The 19977-nt window shown below is 37.6% G+C and overlaps 2 protein-coding genes across 3 annotated transcripts in view; one reads left to right on the top strand and one right to left on the bottom strand.

Annotated features, from left to right (window-relative positions):
* The window catches only part of adgrl1a (adhesion G protein-coupled receptor L1a), a 155968-nt gene extending 150209 nt beyond the window's left edge, over nt 1–5759 (bottom strand). For both annotated transcript variants that reach the window (XM_080904858.1, XM_080904859.1), the window contains exon 1: nt 5607–5759. The gene's annotated coding sequence lies outside the window, so the exon portion shown is untranslated. The remainder of the gene's footprint in view (nt 1–5606) is intronic.
* Nucleotides 5760–11526: 5767 nt separating this feature from the next.
* On the top strand, nt 11527–19063 carry LOC308411373 (adhesion G protein-coupled receptor E5-like). Its single transcript, XM_080905254.1, has 18 exons — nt 11527–11851; nt 13347–13430; nt 13710–13844; nt 13956–14108; nt 14224–14352; nt 14486–14529; nt 14633–14740; nt 14961–15114; nt 15318–15440; nt 15524–15714; nt 15820–15981; nt 16086–16280; nt 17089–17306; nt 17398–17458; nt 17545–17636; nt 17766–17934; nt 18016–18102; nt 18434–19063. Exons 1-18 carry the CDS (start codon nt 11821–11823, stop codon nt 18473–18475), a joined length of 2178 nt encoding a protein of 725 aa, XP_080761380.1. The 5' UTR covers nt 11527–11820; the 3' UTR covers nt 18476–19063.
* Nucleotides 19064–19977: the final 914 nt, after the last annotated feature.

Here is a 19977-nt window from a genome sequence, read left to right as displayed (position 1 = left end):
CAACCGTTTTCCATGTGTATACATTAGTGCCAGACTATGCACTTGGCTTCAGGTGACACAGAATTGCATAATAAGACAGTTGAAGCTTACGACAGTCTGTGTGTCTATATACAAAAAGGGGTCCTTTGGGAGATTGTAATGGAATACCATTAGGAGTCACAAGCACCAGACTGTATGGCTTTATTGCAAACAGTGGAGCACTAACTGCCAAACGTGTTTACACCGGAATTGAGCATTTCACACAAGACACCCCCTCGCCCCCCTCGCCCCCGGCACAATGTCGGTCAGTCTGCCTCTCTGTATGTCTTTCTCTCTTGCCCTGTCTTCCATACCAAGATGTCCATGCATGCACATACTCCTGTCAAGCCCCTCCCTAGCCTCACTCCTCCATTTTTTCCCTCCATCAATTCGGTGACACCCAGCAGTGGGCCGTGACATTACAGAAAAACAGAGCAAAGGAAGAAGGGCGGGAATGGGGAGGGGAGGAGAAGGTGGGTCGAATTAAATAGAAGTAGGAACATTGGAGAAAAAGGAATGGAGATTGTGAAAAGCAAAAGGGAAAGATTTAAAGACAGGGTTAGGGGGTGGGAGGCTGTAAAAAGATTGAGAGGGACCAAGTGGCTGAGTGAGTGAAAAGTAAGTGAGGGACATGTGAGTGATTTCCTCAATGTCATGAGGCAACATGGGGGCGGCTGCAGCCTCGGGTGAAGGAGCGGTGAAGCAAACTTGATGGCCTACACATCTGAGGAGAGGAAGTGGTCCCCTTGAAAGAAAGAGCTCAATAATTCAAATGGATGTGGAAAAAGAAAGAGAAGGGGGTGACAGAATGCAAACTGCTGGTTGAAAAGTGTTTAGAATATACTGTATATAGTGTGCTGAGGGCCAGCAGGTGAGAGTTGATTACCCACGAATTAGAAATTATCAACACCACCAGAGCTTTTCATGTGCACATGGATGTCAGACATGCTAAAAAACACCTTTGGGTTGTCCTGATGCAAGTTTTTCAGAAGCAGAATTTCTGGCACTGTAACAGTGCTATGAAATCTATCGGGCTTTGTTCCCAGGTAAGCTCTTTGTGCAGGACATCACTTTGGAACAATTCATTCACACTGGCAGCGATGCAGTATGGCCACAATCAGAGCTGCCACCAGCCTGCAGTGCAGACACAACCAGAGGAATTATACTCTTACAAAAACCGTGGGGAGTCCATTCAGAGCCGCAATGCTCAGAGCACATCTCCATTCTGTACAGCAAACGGTGTGTCATTTGTCTTAGCCAGCACAGTGCTCAGAATTAAAGTGAAGAAAATTTGCTGCAGCTATAGCGTAGTGAACTTCTATTTGGTTTGTGAGAGGTTAAGACACCCGGCACTTACATAGCATGTAATGAAGGTGACACAGTTAGAAAAAGGAATGAAGGAGCATTAATTTAGAGATTTTGCTCTTAGCTAAATTAATGTTGAGCAGGATGAGAATTAAAAAGGGGTCACAGTGGGTGAGGCTGTGACAAGAGGACACAGATTAGAGTTGTTCATAATGCAGTAGGTTTAAATTTTTTTCTGCAGGCCAAATTCTATTCTCACAATGTTGAAAAGTTTAAGAAATCTGGAATTGTTCCTAAGTTGGATGATAATAGCCAAGCTAATTAGAAGCTGGCTTCAATTAAGTATTAAGCAACAAGATAATCTCAGTCATTTCTCCAACCTCTAATTTGAGTGCAGATATTCATTTATGTGAAAAATGGTATTCATTTTCCCACATACATAAATATTCATCTCAGACTCACTGAAATGGTGCTTTTCAGCTTGATAGTTTTCCTGACATTAAAGTTGGTGCCTGATGTGGCTGCAGTGCATCCTGCTGGTTGAGAATAAGCACAACAAGCCTCACACCCTCCGTACCATATGTGGTCGCTTGACCAACTTCTGCTTTATCTACAGTTTTTCATTTACAGCAGGAGCTCTCTACAAACTCAGCCCTGATTGAAGCCAAACTGGAATGCACAGCCTGATTTTGAGCAGCACTGATAAAACTCTGAAGCTCTTTTATCATTTCCCATCTCACACACTGAATACAATCCATTATTTGTAGAGTTTACAGCCAAAACACATCAGCTTAAGTACCACTGCACCTTTTCTTTGCATAAAACACTGACAAGACTAAAAAATGTGCTATTGCTGTTACTGAGACAACTCCAAAAACAATTCTTCTAACAACTTTTGATGTCTAAAAAAATGTTTTCGATCAATTGTACAAAAAGAGATATATGCAGTGTTTGCAGAGCATTTGGGGACAATAAAGAGAAATGTACAAAGCACAAGAACATCAACAAATCTTTATTTCTCAGATGTGACTTCAAAGGAATTTTAAAATGCTTACACATACAGCTTCCAAACTGAGGTCTGGGAATTGAGACTGCCACTAGTGTACCTGCAGTAATGTCTGCAAGCACTAATAGCCAAACCTTTGCTATACATTTTGATAATATGTCACGTTTTGTATTATAGCAGATAAGAAAAAGAGATCCACACATAACTTTAAAAGCCTAATGTCTTTTTGCTCGCAGTGATAAAAATAAATAACCTTATATATGGGTTATACATCGTCGGTATTAAGTTCTGGGCAATTCCAGTATTTTTATTTAGAGCTTCCATCTTAAGAGTGTTTCTAGTGTATTTTTTTTTTCCTTTTGTTTTTACAGCATAAACAGAATTTTTTAGTCAGAGCATTCTGGGGGAGCCAAACATTTTTTGCTCTCATGCCTCTTAAAATACCTGTGAGTGCAAATCTGACATTTCTCTTCACACTTGCACAGATGGATACGATGGCACGAAGTTATGAACTTGACTGAAGATAGAGAAATGCAATTACCCTGAGATTATGAAATTATTGCATTGTCCCTTAAGCAGTCCTGCAGCTTTTTGTTTATTCATTCTCATCAAAAAGTGAAAATGCATCACATTCGTATTGTTAACGCTTGCAATCAAATGATGGCATCAAATTCAAATGTGTTTCATGCAATATGAAGTACATCCATCTATGATTATTAACTTAGTGATGGTGAATTGGTCTTGCTGGATGCGCTTTAAAACAAATGGGGTTTCTTAGACTTGGTGCTGACAGCAGTAAATGCTTAAATCAACATTAGCCAAAGACATCAGTGCTCTGAAGTGAGCAACTGCTGAGCTGTTAGTGATGCAGCCTGGCTTTAAATACAGCACTTACTTAGATCCCCATAATAATATAATAATCACCTTAATGTGATTAAGTTTCAATGATTCACACACAGAATCTTGCAACTCGAAACAATAATTTCTTTAAAGGCTTTGCCCTCTGTCGAAAACCACAACTCCACACACACAGCAGTTCTTCAGTTGGCTCTGTAATAACATAAATATCCTTATTATTAACCATTAAAAAGCTTAAAATTACCAGCTCTCAACCATTGTGGATAAAATGGGCCTCATAATGCATGAATTTGTCCCAGCTAAGCTGGCTAATAGCCTCTTACACTTATACTTCAGTAAACAGTATATTTATTAAATTTTCTTAAAAATATAAAGCAATACTGTAAACTGTGCATAACAAACAACTCTGGGGAAGAAAAAAGTTTTGAGTGTTAATGAGGGTATAATTATGTATGAGTAGACTGCCATTATATTGTATTAATCATATAGTCAAACATAACATACAATTTGCATACTTAATGCATTGAGACTGAGGTAGGGGAGAAAAGGTAAAGAATTTTGGGAAAAAAAAATCCTTGTCCCTTACGTACTGTGTTACGAAATTTACGATCATCAAATTTATAATCCATCCATCCATCCATTCGCTACCGCTTATCCTTTTCAGGGTCGCGGGGGGTGCTGGAGCCTATCCCAGCTGTCATAGGGCGAGAGGCGGGGTACACCCTGGACAGGTCGCCAGTCTGTCGCAGGGCTAACACATAGGGACAGACAACCATTCACACTCAGATTCACTCGCACATTCACACCTAGTGGCAATTTGAATTATCCAATTAACCTATCCCCATAAGCTGCATGTCTTTGGACGGTGGGAGGAAGCCAGAGTACCCGGAGAGAACCCACGCAAACACGGGGAGAACATGCAAACTCCACACAGAAAGACCCCGGCCTGATGGTGGAATTGAACTCAGGACCTTCTTGCTGTGCGGCAACAGTGCTAACCACCGTGCCACCGTGCTGCCAAATTTATAATCAACTGTGTATATTAACAAAAGATAAAATAAAAATAAATACAACTGAAGAATTAGTTGATAACTAAAAATGAAGACAACACTGACATATTCTTCCGAGTAAGTGTTGTTCTCATCCTCGGTATTAAGTATAAACCTGTAGTTAGCTGTCTAGTTTTACCAAAAGAATGAATACACTATGGTAAGACTTTCCACACTATCGATAAGTAGTTCCTACATGTCTTCACCTCTATCCAAGCACAGGTGTTTCACTAGAGCCCTAGGTAAACAAGAGTACAGAAAAACCTTTCTCTTTTTACCTACAGAAAGTCTGCGCACCTCAGAGACAGAACATGACCTCTGAGGCTTATGCAGCATGCCTATAATATGAAGTATTTCTCATGGATGAGGTTCACAAAGCTCTAAAGAGGTTGAAGCTCCAGCAACACTTGTAGTATGAAGAACAACTTTTTATGCTTGGCAGACACTTTTCAGCCTGTAGCTTTCACCGGGGTACAGGTGCTTTTGCTTTAGCCTTAACACTGTCAGACATTTGCTCTTCTCTATGCACTTCGAAAGAAGGCGAAGTTGAATCAGAAACCTTGACACTGAACTTTGCAGAGGCCAGGTAGATTTTGCAGCTAGGTGTTTGCACATCTAAATAAAGAACAGACTGTTGTTGGGTGATCAGTCCTGTACTCTCTTTAGTACCCAATTTGCAAATGATTCAGCAGACCTGACGGTTTTTGTGAGTGACAAAAGACAGCCTTCCTCGCCTGCCCTGATAATGACAGCACAGGGCAGAATAATATATGCACCCTGTCTCTAATTTCTGGTGGCACTGAACTGATTATTCAGGCCAGACTGCATTGTAAGATGATTCAAAATTCATCTACTATCCACTTCTGAGGCAGTGGTTCATGGGCCTTGGAGCAAATTAGAGGAGTCCAGTTCAGTCTGTCAGTGGGGAATTAAAAGGGCATCTGCCACTCTCGGCAGCTCTCTATTAGCAGTAAATGACAGTGTTCAATGGTGAATCTTGACATGCAGGAATTCAAGTGAAGAAGACAGCTTAAAAAGTCAAAGACCCTTTTCTAAGATGTATGTAGGTTGTAGAGGTTGTAAAAAGTTACTTCTGTCCTCAAATAAAATCAAAAGATAGTTCAGCTAGAACGTCCTTAAACCCACGTTACAGTGTAAATTTTTAATGTGGAGGTGAAGTCTAGCTCTTGTCAGTGCTCACTATACACTCGCTTAAAAACAGGAATATGCATTAAAGCAACAAAGAAGAAGAAGAAGAAGAAGAAGAAAAGATGCTGCGCAATTAAATGGAATTACATGCTTGGTTACTTGCAACGCAGTGGTTGTTGATGTTCTACTTATTAGGGTTATAACAATGTTTATGTACTCACCACTCTCTGGCGCATTCTTAAACTTGTGCATCACGAAATTCTCCATCTCCAAATTCGACCATCTAACTCTGCTCCTCAGACGTTATAAGTTACAAATGTGACAGAAATTGTAAAAAGACAGATCAAAAATACACGTAATCAGCACGTTGGAAGATTCACCATGGGTATTTTACTGTAACTGATACACCCAGCATGCACCTGTCGAGAGCCATCACATCATCGTGGGTGTGTTTGATGTGGTTAACGTGACAGTGGCTCACCAGGTGGTTCGCTCAATCAGGAACTCTGCCCTCTTGTGTCCGAAGACGCAAAACAACTCATTGATGAATGGCACGACAGAAAGTGAAATGCAGACAAACGCAAATTAAAAGACATTTAACCAAATGAACCATTCTGCATGTGAATGAGTGCATGGGTGAAGTAAATGGTGTATGCAGTTTTGTTTGGTGCAAAAACCCCAACCAAAGCACAACGAAAATCCAAAAAGCAACTGAGCTCCGAGGGCTTTCATAGAGCACTGGCACACTAGGCCCAAGTGTTGCCAGTGTCACTGATGGGAAACGATCCACACCAGTCCTCCAACGCCTGCAAATGAGACGTGCCACACAAACGGGCAGAGAGGAAGGCTGGGTGGAGCGGATCATTCCACAAGAAAGACTCTCAAAAAACAAACAAAAAAAAAAAAACATTACAGCAGCAAGAGTATATGTGATTCATTACCTTCAGTCCTGTTTGCTTTGTTGTTGATATTATAAAAATAAAGGACACGAAATTGCACAATTTCTCAAGATGATGTCAGAAATTGTGCTAAATTACTCCTGAAGATTTCTCCTGAAGGGATCGCACATCCACCCAGGAAAAGAAGAGCGGTAGACCATTTAACAGTTTAAATTGTTTGTTAGATGAATCATTTCCTGAATTTAACACTCAAAGAGTGCTACACCCTGTGCAAAATTAAGTGCTGTAAATATCTGAATATTATTAATATGCTTATCAGTGATCAGGGCCCCAGCCATGTGCTAATATTACTGCTGTGTGATAGATAATGTCATATCTGAAAAAAGAAACATGCTTAAAATGTAGACTTCACCCTGTCTGGTGCATGATTAGATAAATGTTTTGATGCAAGATTGTAAAGGAGGCTGTAAGGTTAGAGTTCTTGAATAGCAACCAGCTTGGGAAATGGTACTACACAATGACATGCAGGGGGAGAATTTCAGTGCACACTATCTAAAAATTCAGTGCAATATCCAAACAACTGTCTGAAAGATTCCCCTTCGGACCTGGTGGTTAGAGAGTCTGTTGAGGGGGGTGTTAACATAAAACGTGGTTTTATCATTTGCCCGAAAGCAGCCCTCTGGCTTTACAGCTGCACACGTAAACGAGCACTGTTTTTAAAACACTTAAGTCAGCATATTTAGGAGTTTTCCTTAAACTTGCTGAATATGCTGAGTTAGTGGATCCACCTTAATTTTCAACCCAGTAGCACTAGTTAAATTGTTATTTTCCACATTGCACTTGATAAGACTAATTCTCAACACTGAAAATTATCTTTCGTCTAATACGGTCTCTACTGAGAAATTGACTGGCCTAATCTGCAGCACCAAGAAGAGTTTTTTAAAGCAATCAAACATCTAAATTTCCCCAGGCATAATAGATGCATTATTGCATAAAGCTGCATCCATATATTGTGAGAATAAAAATGCAAGGTGGCACAGAAGTCAGATTTGCACCAAATATTTAAATACAACAGCTGAAATGATGCATGCCACATGTCTCCAACGTTGGCAAGTTAATTTGCCAGCCTAGTGAATCTAGTGTGGGAGGGGGGGATACGAGAGTAAAAGTGTAGTACCTATATTTCTCCACTAGATTATGCAACATCACCATGACAAAATATTCACACCGAGTACGCCATTTTGATTTGGCACTAAGAAAATATTCACATAGTGGATTTGAAACATGTTTGAATAATAAAGTCATTTTCTGCCTGTAAAGTCAAGAGAAAATTTACTTTGATTTGTTCTACAAGTTAAAGTTTTAGATGTAGCTCCTAATTCACTGCCAAACAGTGAGCATTTGGATAAGTGTGCTTTATTAAATGAGTAATTACACGGCAGAGTTCAAATGACTAGGAGAACTAGGTAAATCATTTTACTTGTTTAGTTGCTTACACAACTACCATGCCGTTCGAAACTATTTTGTTCCTCTTTGGTGTTATTCCCTCTTTCATCTCTTTTTTTCATTTTAATCTTTTTTTTATTAGTTTTACCAAAAGGTCAATGAGCACAAAAAGAGAATATGCAACAAAGCGGAACACGAGCAGCAACAAAAATAAAAAAGGTTTCGCACACCCATGATCTCAGCACTTTGTAAAAGCTTAGCTCAGAGGTGTGAAAAGCTGGTGACAGCATGAACACACTTCCTCTACATGCAGGGGAGCTATTTTTTCACAGCTATAAAAGGGAAATGTCTCTTCGCACATATTGTCACAACGATCAGTACAGAGTGTTGAACACTACATTCAACAATGCGGGAATTTTTGAGTCTTTATGAATAGCAGTCAACATCTATTCATTTCAAATTCATCCACGTGTTCTAAGTCAACTGCATATTTGTAATCACTGCTGATACAGAGTAATGTGAGATAAAAGCTGAAAGAAAGCAGGATTAAACTTGTCAGTTAGCACTTCTAATTACTTCTACAGAACTTTCAAACTAGTAGCTTAAGAAATTAAATGAAAAAGCAAGGAAAGATCTTAATGTAAACTTTGACAACATTTTTTGCTATAACGTGTGAGATGAAAGGGGAGAGTCTTTTGGTGTTTCACTGGTTAGCAAGAGGTCTACATTCTCATCCGTTCCTCAGTTGTGGGATGTATTTAGTTGCTAACCTCAACCATATCCTGTATGTCACACTGCTAGGTCAAAAGTAACTGAAAAAAACAGTATCAACACATTAATTTTAGTATTGCTTTTGGGGGGAGGTGTGAATAGTTTTTGATGTTTTTCAGTTAAAATGAGTTTTGTTTTTGTTTTTAAATTCCTAAATGCCAAGAATTTAAAGAAAAACCATAAAACCAAAAAGAAAAAAACATTGCAAAGGACTGATGACAATTTAGATTTCTGAGAATCAAACAGGAGCGTATTTTTTGAGACACTAACACGGGTTATTTAACAAAATGTCCCAGTTTTGTCTCTCTTCTCTAATAGGTAATACATGTAGTCATGTTGCTTAAACAGAATTTTCTTGTAAAAGATGGAAAGCAGAAGAGAAAAGGAGAAGTGGGAATTTAGCAGTACCACTATTTTTTTGTGTTTTTTTCATGTTAACAGTTTCAGACAGTAAGTAGCAAAAAGCAAGAGTGTCCAAGCTAGAACTTCACACTGGCTCAGTGAAAACTGCTTTAAGAGCCGTACCATACCAGCAGTATCAGTTAAAACACACAGTTTGGCTAACTTCAATATTCACTGCTGTACCACAGATTTCTATGACACGAACATATTTTGGACTTACAGTCGTCAGTGTAAGACACAGACACAAACCAAAACATTCAGACTCCATTCTGACCTCTAGGTTCAGGGTATGTCAGGAAGTTGTTGAGACAACTGGGTCACATTCAGGTTCCTCCTCATTGTTTGGGAATCCAGAAAGAAACAAGAAAAACCAAACACAACTGACACAAAATACACAAAACTCTGAAAGTACACTATCTTGTTATAGGCAGGAAGAAGTTTGAAATATAACAGGATAAGCCTTGGACGCTTGCCATGATCATTATTGGTAAAAGTCACTCTGTGAAAAAGAAGTCAAAATGAAACAGTAGGAAGACAGTCGCCCAACTCAAGCGGAACACATGTATCATTTGAATACAGACTATGTGCAAAGGAGTGCCTGAGCTCTGGACTCACACACTGATTTATCATGCTAGGCACAGCTTTGACTGAGGTATGCATAACATCTTCACCCACAAAGCCTGACACTGACCATTATCTGTATTGTATGTGTTGGCCAGATACATCATGTTGCTACTCAGATGTATTCCCTTGTTGCACTGATATGCTATGTAATATCCATCCATCCAGTTCAGCGGGGACGCTGGCGCATGTCTTGGCTGATATAGGGAGAGAGGCAGGGTACATCGTGGACAGGTCACCAGTTTGTTGCAAAGCTAACACAGAGAGAGACAGACAACCATTCACACTCACATTGAATCCTATGGGAAATTTAGAATTAACAACCTAACCCCACTAAATGCATGTCTTTGGACTGTGGGAGGAAGCCGGAATAACAGGAGAGAACCCACACAGACACTGGGAAAACATGCAAACTCCAAACAGAAAGGCCCCGGTGGATTTGAAGGCAGGATCTTATTGCTGTGAGACAACAGTGCTAACCACTGTGCCATTATGTAGCTTTTCTGTTTAATATTAGGTACTTTTTAGTGAAGTTACATTGTGATAGCTTTTATTCATAGATTTTATTTTATATTTATCAGGCAAAAACAGTGCTACCACTTTAGAACTATTTCATATACACCTATGAACACATCACTGTAGGCTACATATAATGACCAACAAAAAAAGCCAAACATTTGTGTCCAGGGCTCTGTAATTTAGAGATCTGAACATACTTGTTATTTGTGAGTTGGGTTATTGAAAAACTTCCAATAATGTAAAGCAAAAAAAAAGAGTAAGAAAAAAGCATTTTTCTGTATTTGTCTGTGACTTTGCATATAGATCGATACCAGTGATACAAGTAGTATCACTGGTCTGATCTGATAACAATACCAGCATTGATATCTATATCTGTTTCTCATGTAAACATGACAAAATGTTGCTCTTACACTTTATATTTTAGGCACTGAATCTTTGTCTACAATAATCATGATATGAAATTAAGACTGCAGCCTGCACAGGCCTGAAAATTACACCATGAATGTCAACTGGAAACAAAACAAGTCACTGAAAAAATTAGCAGTCTGTTTTATTTTATGACACTGCTCTTGCAACATGTTTCCATTCCTTCATATTTTCAGAGCAAAAATCAACCCTCACAGATCTTGATAGGTCATAAATGTATGAGTGTGTGTGTAGCCAAGCACGTCATAGTATAGTTTCAAAAGACTGTTTCCTGTTACACCGTGCAACAGGAAACCTTTAAAAGATGTAAAGTTTTTGGTTTGTAGAAGCATGTGGTGTATTTTTTCCAGTACTGTAGTGCTTAATCTGTCCTTTTATTGAATCAAAGTGCACTAGGCCTCCGCTCTGGGGAATTACATACAGACTATATACTATGTAGAGGAAACAAAATAGTAGAAGCCTTCTTTGTTTAATTCTTTCTAAATACAGCTCAATGCTGTTACCATTGTTACATTGTCTAAAAAACATAAGCAGCCAGAGGCTAAAACCATGAATATGTCATCATCATCATAATCAGCAGACTGTGTGCCTATGGGAGGGTATATCAGCTGGCAGGACACTGTAAAACAATGACTAGCCTCACAATCTAAACTTTTAACCCTCTGTCTGTTCCCACACTATGTCTAAAAGAGGAGAAAGTTCAAGTGACAAGTGAGCTATGGCAAAAAGAGACATAAATTATCAGGGTTGCATAATCTAGTAGCATATTGCTGCAGCTGTGCAGTCGTCAGAAATACTGGATTTCATCTGTCACCACACCGCACCCCTCAAAAAGTTAGTTCCTAAAAAGCAACTTCTGGTTGTACTCCCATAAAAACTTCTGCGTCAGAGGACTGATCTTATTACTGTGTGTGTTAGAGTGAGCGAGAGAGAGAGAGAAAGAGAGAGAGAGAGAGAGAGAGAGAGAGAGAGAGAGAGAAACTCCTCCCAACTAAAATTCACAGTCACCACACTATGTCACCCCAGTAGTCAGACAGGCAGAAAGAGAAAGGGGATAGTTCAGTCTGTGAAGGGATGTGTGTTGTTGGGGAGTGCTTCAGTCGCTGAGTTATTGGTTTGCTGCTGTCAGCATAAACATTAGCTACTTTTTCTATATCAGTTCATTTGACTGGTGGATTAATATTTATTATTTTTCAGTTTTTTAAATGACAGAAACAAGTTAAAGAACCTTTGAAAGAGTTGAGAAGAAGAGAAAAGGTTGGGACAACCTAAAAGTAGATAATTCTGCAGTTTTTGTCTGGGTTGGTTAAACTTTCTTGAAACGGGTAAGGACTCTTTTTGCTTCTTCACCATGACGTGCAGATGGAAGCTTCTTATACTGGGTGAGTCACATATGTGGGAGATGGAATGGAAAAAATTATCTTTTAAGATTTTTTTTGTAAGGATCTGAATTTAGGATGAAACTTAGACAAAAACATTTTCAACATTTTCATTGAACTGCTGTCTAGTAATACTTAAGCTGTCTAAAATAATGTCTATGTCTAAACAGCAGTTTTTGCTTTTCGGACATAGAAACTCTTGCTTTTTGTTGCATTTGTTTAGTCACTTTTCTTTGAGATAAAGTCAGCCAGCATATTGTCATTGACAAAATTATAGTAAATGAATAAAAGTTCTCAGAGATTTTCTCAATTTTTTGTCGAATATCTCATTTCATCTAAGCTATAATTCCAATTTTTCATGAGACATTACAACCATGTCACATTCGTGCAAAAGGGGGCAACTCACCCAACAAATTCCATGATATAAAAGCCCAGTTATTACTTTCTTGGCTGACTGCGCATCATGCTACACATTAATTCTCACTTCATTACTGTCATGTGGTAAATATTCTTTTTAAAAAGTGTTTCCTTCTTATTTCTGAATGACACAGTTCTGACAGCTGATAGTTTTTCTAAAAAGACACCAGGGACTGTCGTTTCAGTGCACAGCACTGCTGCCCTTTTGTGAAGAAGCTGAATGACCGCCTTGTACATGTGCAGGTTTCCTTTGAGAGCTTTACTAACCATACACTAAGTCAGGGTTCGAGACTTGTTTAGAAAAGAGATTCTTAAAGGTTTCACTGGTTAAAAAACTAATATTAAGTTGACCTTTATACTTAATGTTTCTTCTCTTCTCCCCATCCTCCACCATCCTGTCAGCTATACAGAAAGTTATATTAAGCAATTGAACAATTTAGCAATGTTTTAACTTCTTCAAATTAAGTCAGGAAATAAATGATTAAGTATTGCTGCAGCTAGCAACCAAACGTTTTAAACTGGCAACAGTTTTCTTTCATGGAAAAAAATAAACTGTAAATACAATGACAGGTGTTTCATTCTCCACCCCCACCCCAAAAACGAAAAAGATGCAGCATATTTCTGAGCCATAACAATAAATTAGTTATTTGTTTCAAAGATTACAGTAAATTTCTTTGTGTTTTTAAATAGCCAACTTTATACGGTGCAGTATAAAGTGCACATCAGGTGTCAGTTAGGAGTTCAAAGTAAATGGTCTGTGCAAACTCGCAGATGTAATAATGGTTTGTTTTTGTGCTCTGTCATGTAATGTTTTCTCACTCATAGGAAGCACAGTTCTCCAGACACCAATGTGCTGTTTATTTTGAATCATATTTCAGACGCAGGAATAATGTGAGGAAATTATGATAGAGAATGAGGGCCTTTGCTTCTTCTTCCCAGACTTTTTACTATCACAACCATTTTTGTGCAATTTATATGATAAACAAAATTCATAATCAGAATAAAACATCAGAATAGATTAATGTTCAAAAGTTACTGAACTATAGTATACAAAGCTGACAGTTCTCTGCTTGTTTTTTAGCTCTGTCTTTCTTCCTCATCATGGTGCTGTCAGTATCAGCAGGCTGCCCTAAAGGATTTTCAGCAAAGAAAAAAGAGTGCATTGGTATGACAAACTTTACAAAACAAAACATCTGACACTTAATCAGTAATGGAAAATGTGCAAGCTGAGCAATGTGTGCATTTTTTTTATTTAATAAATAATCTAATATTATCTATTAAATAATTTTATTAAAAAAGAAATAATTAAGATGTGTTTTAAACTTTTTCTATCAAAAGTTTGAGTTTTGATTTTTCAAGACATTTTTTTTAATCTGTAACAAAATCATATCAAAAAAAATATTTATGCAAATACATCTTTTCTAATGTTTGTGTCTTTACAAAGATATAAACGAATGCAATGACGATGTGAAGCCATGTGGACAACATACAAACTGCACAAACACAATTGGGAGCTACTACTGCCAATGTAAAGATGGTTTCAAAAGAAGGACAGGGGAGGTGAATTTTGCATGCGAAGGTAAGTCATCTCAAATTTATGGTGATAACAACTCTGTGGTTGATTTGGAGAAAGTTTATGTCATACAGTCATAACTTATGTAAAGATTAAAGGTCTCTTCTTTTTTAAAAGATATCCGAGAATGTTCGGAAAACAAAGCCATCTGTGGATCTAACGCCAAATGTGTGAATACTATCCCCTATTACTCGTGCACCTGTGATGATGGATTCATTTCTACTACTGGGAATAAAAGCTTTCATCACGATCAAAATGCTACATGTGAAGGTAAAATGTTGTTCTCATTGGTGCTTCCATTTTAGAGTGAGCTCTTCAGTTTAAGGTGATGGCAGAGGATTTTTTTTCAGAGGTGTTCTTACATGTCTTCTTCCTGCTGCTCTAGATATTAACGAATGTCAAAAAGGAAATCCCTGTGGTCAGAATGGATTATGTAACAACACACAAGGCAGTTATTACTGCATGTGCAACGCAGGGTTCACTAACTATGGCAACAAAACGGCACGGTGCACTGGTGAGAATACTGTCCATCATCCATTATTAAACTGGGGTTCTTCCCAGTAAATGCAACAGAAACAAACAGAACACTTATTGAATACCTCTGGTCATCTGTAAGCAAATTTGTTCATTAAACTTTCTTTCTTCAGAATCGAACTGTGATGTTTTCAAAGCTCTAAACGGGCTGGAAGAGGTAACTCCACATCACAAATACTATAAAGTATCAAAATTCAGCACATATTATGAATAGAGTTGTCTCACATTTTTGTTTTATCCACCACCAATCTCTCTTCTAGAAACTTCCCATTGTGAAGCAGCTCAATAAAAGCTGTCAGGAGCTCACAGGGGACAAAAGTCAGAATCCATCTGATCGGACAAACCAGACTGAAGAGGACTTATTGACGGTACTACTAAATTCAGAACATTTTAACCTTACTGCAAAAAAAAATCATCAAGTTTCTTGAAACCAGGCAGGAAAATAATGCTCTGCCTCTTTCAAACTGTCACATGATGCTCAGATGTCTCATAGACCGTTTACACTGAGGTAGCCTGAAAGTCTGCCTCAGTCTGCCTCTGTTTCTTGTTTCTCATGGTCTCCTCTCTCATTCCTCTCTTTGTCTTTAGAGATTGCAGTCAGAAATAGATCAGCTCTTGTCCAGTAAATTTCTCAAAGACAGAAGAAGAGTCTCCATCTTTCTGGATTTGGTGGAGAATGTTCTGAGGCTAATTGGAGCCATGACGAAGATGCCAGGGAGAAACACAACTTCCACTCACACAGGTTTAATAAAAATTTGCATTTGCAGCAGAATTTAAAAGAAAAACAAACCAACAAACAAATATGTCCAATTCAGGTAGATATGTTCAAATATGATAGGAGCTTTTGCCTAGAGCTTGTACATTTATTATTAATTACATTTTCTTCAGCATTATTGAACAAGCAGTGTAAGATAAGAAAAAACAACAACATTTATCTGGTTTCAGAGCTGAAAATGCTGGTACATCATGGGCCTGTTATATCCAAAAGAAACACAACTTTATCAACTAAGCATGCTCAGTTGGACATCCAGATGGAAATGGCGGCTGGAGAACCTGCCTATTACCCTGGTAATGACAACGAATATCATATTTGTAGCCAATTTTATCACGTTATGACACACTCCAATTATTTTCTCCTTTTATTGTTTCAGGCTTTACAACAGTGTCCTTGATGAGCTACTCAAACCTGGAAGACTCTACAGATACCTTCTTTGATGGGATCAAACCACAAAAGTACCAGAGCTTTAAAATAAACTCCAAAGTGGTGACTGTCACTGTTAGCAACAGAAATACAAGCCACCTCAAAACGCCAGTGAATCTGACTTTGGACCACTTGATACAGGTAAAGAGGAGAGCTTACTACTAATGTTTAGGGACTGTGTTAATCTACGTTGACAAACAGGAACAACAGAACAGTCAGTATCTCTGGTGTACATCTGTTTAACAGAAAAATCATACGCACATCTGTGTGTTCTGGGATTCCTCGGTGAACGGAGGATCATGGTCTGATCGTGGCTGCGATGTGGTGAAGTCAAACCCGGAATATACTGTGTGTTCCTGTAATCACCTGAGCAGCTTTGCTGTACTGATGGCCCTCTATGAGATGGAGGTTAAAACTAATTATATATACCATAATGCTTTTAGTTCAGAATAAGTTTAAACTTCAACCCATTTTCATACAATAATGTTACCATTCTTTCTCTTCCACAATAGAATAAGTTCGAGTTGCAGCTGATCACCTGGGTGGGCCTGTCCATTTCACTGATTTTCTTATTCATCTCCATCCTGACATTCTCAATGATCCGCTCCATTAAAAGCACAAGAACCACCATCCACCTGCATCTCTGCATCAGCCTCTTCATTGCAAACCTTGTCTTTCTAGCGGGAATCTCTCAGACAGCGAACAAGGTAAACAGAAACTCCACTTGCCATCAGCATGTGTGCATTAGCAGAAGTTTCTGCCACCTTCAAATATAACAGAGAACTGTATACTAAGTTGCAGCAAAGCTACTGTTAAATACCCCAACTCTTTGATCTTTGGGCTGAAGGAATAACAACACTCAGTGTATAAATGCTCAATCAACAATCTCTTTAATCTATACAATTCTCTTTATTCCATACAACACTTTGAGCATTACAAATGTCCGAATGGGAGATGTGCACGGGAGGGTGTCCGGCAAAATCTCAAAGTGTCTGACTGTTTCTCACATTCTTATAGCTTCAGCCCTCCTCCAAACTAAGCATTCACATTCTTTCTCTCTCAGTGAGCCTAAGTTACAACCTTGGCTTCCTGTGCAATATGTTTTGTTCTTTCTACAATCAGAAAAGCAAAGCCACGATTCTCTGCAAACAGTATTCTCTTTATAAATCAACAGTACGAAGTACCATAGGATAGTGTAATTCATTCACAGTAAATCAGCAGTCAAATGTAATACAAACCAGCCTAATCAATCTAATAATTTCACCTTCTAACTATAGTATAATGCAACCGAAAACTATATAATGATTTCATAAGCTTAAATCAGAGGTATAATGTAACATAAGACAGTGTAATAATCTCACACTACTGAATTATTCATAAGAGATATTAATAAGAGATATATAATAGACACATAAACAATTGAAAAATTTCTAGACATTTCTCCCTCTTCATATTCATCCACATTATTCATGTCTGTTACCCTGATCCTCCTCTTTCCTTCACTTTCCCTATTAGGCTGGCTGTGCAGTGGTAGCAGGAATCTTGCATTTCTGCTACCTGGCAGCGTTTTGCTGGATGTGTCTGGAGGGCATTCAGCTGTTCAGGATGGTTGTCCTCGTCTTCAACACCACCTTTAAAACCCTCCACATGATGGCAGTTGGCTATGGTGTTCCAGCTGTTATCGTTACCATCTCTGTCTTAGCTAATTCTGGAGGATATGGCACTAAGAGATAGTAAGTTTTCCCAGTTCCAATTATATTGTTCTATCGTTAATTCAAGTTTGAATTACTTACTTACTTACTAAACTCTTGATGTGCATTTCAGTTGTTGGCTAAATCTGGAAATCATTTGGAGTTTCTTCGGCCCTGTCTGTGTCATCATCATTGTAAGTATTTAAATAATTATTGAGTTTAATGTGATCCAAAATGGTGACTTGTGTTATGTTTAAACCTCATCTCTTTGGTCTTTCAGATAAACATTTTCTTCTTTCTCATAACTGTGTGGAAGTTAGCACAGAAGTTCTCAAGTTTAAACCCTGATCTTGATAATCTGCACAAAATAAAGTAAGTCACAACTCAAGCTGCCCACACTAAACGCCCCATGCAATTGCTGTGTGGAAAGTATAATGTAATCTATTGCCTCACCAAAGTACCTCGCACATGACATGTATGCATCTTTGTTGCCTCCTGCAGGGCATTCACCATTACTGCAGTGGGACAGCTGTGCGTTTTGGGCATCATGTGGATCTTTGGTTGTTTCCAGTTTGAGGAAAGCACTGTAGCCATGTCTTACCTGTTCACCATTTTTGGCAGCCTTCAGGGTGTTATGCTCTTTATCATGCACTGTCTGTTTTCCAAACAGGTTAGTCACATTTGTCTCAAAAGTAAGGGACGAGTTCTGCTGTCTTTAGTGATGCCCATACTAAAGATTTTCTGAATTTAGGTGAGAGAAGAATATGAAAACATCCTGGCCAGATTCTGGCCTCAGAAGAAGAGCTACAAAGAGTTCAATTACTCCAGCAAAGCTCAAGTAAGCAGCTATTTATATTTTGTTTTCCTTTTTTGACTTTGTCACTAAGCAATATTAAAGTGAAATCAAACATTTATTATAGAACATTCATTTTGATTTGATTCATTTCATTTTCATTCATTTTGAACATTTGATCTATTATGGAACAACTACTTAAATTTTAAACCCTAACGAAACTCAATTCTTTCCCATTGGTTAAAGAAGAAAATAAAATGTTATACTTAATACTTTTTCATACTTATGCAACTGTTCCTCAACTGTTCCCTATACTTAAGGAACAGTTGAGATGGTTTTCACAGCTGATTGAACTATGCCCCTTTGTCATCTTCAGGCATCCAAGAGCAGCCAGGACACAGGAGAGTCTCATTTTTGAGAAGCTAAAACCTGACTTGAGACAAACTCTGATTTGCTGGAGACTTTCAGTCATTGGGACATATTGACATCGCACTTATAACGCATCTGTTTGCACCTGTTTGCTTTGTTGCAAAATGTTGTAAATATTATCATTCTTTACTATGTGTGGGCCTTTTATTTTAAGTCACTGAGTTATCTATTCAAATCATTGCAACTTACAAAATCCTTACAAAAGAAGCATTTTGTTAAGTTTTTCAAACAGGAAATTATGTAAGTAGTTTTAGAAGCATAAATCTACAAGTATTAAAAATTTCAGATATGAAAAAATGTTTTCAGATTATCATAATTGTGTAAAGACCTGTTGTATCAGGTAAATCTAATAATGCTAATTCTTTAATTCAGGTACTGTATTTAATGAGCAATCTGAAACATATTTGCTGAAAAGCACCTTCTTCAACCACTTCCTCAAGCTTCTGAAAGACCCACAATAAGAGGACAATTATGAGACCGAAACATATATTTAAATGTTTTAAAAGTTTGTGTTTATATTGCTGAGCAATTTTCCTGTGTTTTCATTCTTGACTGCATCCATTCTCTGTGTTTTATCATGAAGCTATTTTAGAAGATTGTAAATTTTTTTTAATGCATTTACAGTTTGCAATTACTTCTTTATTTATGTTTATTGTTAAAAACGTTTTTTTAATTATTTTTTTAATGTTCTCCTAAAGGTTTTAGGGTAAATACATATTCTGATGTATATCATCTTTAGTGATTTTAAAATGTATCGCATTTGATATAGAGAATAAACTAGCAATGAACACCAGAAAGTCAACTTTTTGGCCATTATTTCAGAACACAAAGCTTTAATTCAATGTTAAAGCATTTTCATAATACAGACTGCACCTTATGGTGTAATTTCCCCATATTTCGCATATGATTTCAATGTCATCTTTTTGAAATCAGGGTATAATTTTCATAAAGTACGTCCTTAGTAGACAATAACTTTAAGTTTTATTATATATATTATATAATATATTTATTATATTATATATTTTAGAGGAAAAAGACATTTGAAGACATTTTAAGTACTATATAATTTCAGTGTATTTTAGAAAAAAAGAGCAAATAATGTTTCCCGATTTTAGGTTGGAATTAGAAAGTGATTCTTGATGTTTATGCCATAGTTGTAGTAAATAGTCAGTTTTACTCTCATGCACAGTTGACTGTATCTGATGAAGTGTTGATCTGACTTTCCTGCATTATAATTATAAATGCAAAAAAGCACTATCAAATATTACAAGACTTAGGCCGTGTGACTTCCAAGCGATTTAACCAAAACATGTTTATATGTTTTATATATTTATTTATCTTTGTTTTCTGTCATAAACATTCAGGGTCCAAAAGATTTCTTTCAAAGGAAAAGAAAAATATAAAAATAAAATGGATCTTTTGGTGGAGAAGAAGAAATATTGCCACTTCGAGAGTGTTTCAGATTCCTTTTTTAAAAACTTCTAATATCTT

This window comes from Rhamphochromis sp. 'chilingali' (genome assembly GCF_963969265.1).
Source record: "Rhamphochromis sp. 'chilingali' genome assembly, chromosome: 15".
In the NCBI taxonomy this organism is placed as follows: domain Eukaryota; kingdom Metazoa; phylum Chordata; class Actinopteri; order Cichliformes; family Cichlidae; genus Rhamphochromis; species Rhamphochromis sp. 'chilingali'.
The sequence above is the reverse complement of the archived record's forward strand: the minus strand, read 5'-3'. Positions and strand labels throughout refer to the sequence as shown.

Excerpts from the sequence above, each read along its gene's own strand:
- LOC308411373 (XM_080905254.1), top strand. The coding sequence starts at position 11,821 with ATGACGTGCAGATGGAAGCTTCTTATACTGG. Across the intron at positions 15,982-16,085 it reads TGGCCCTCTATGAGATGGAG|AATAAGTTCGAGTTGCAGCT; the intron begins GTTAAAACTAAT and ends CTTCCACAATAG. Across the intron at positions 17,459-17,544 it reads CTGTCTGTGTCATCATCATT|ATAAACATTTTCTTCTTTCT; the intron begins GTAAGTATTTAA and ends TTGGTCTTTCAG.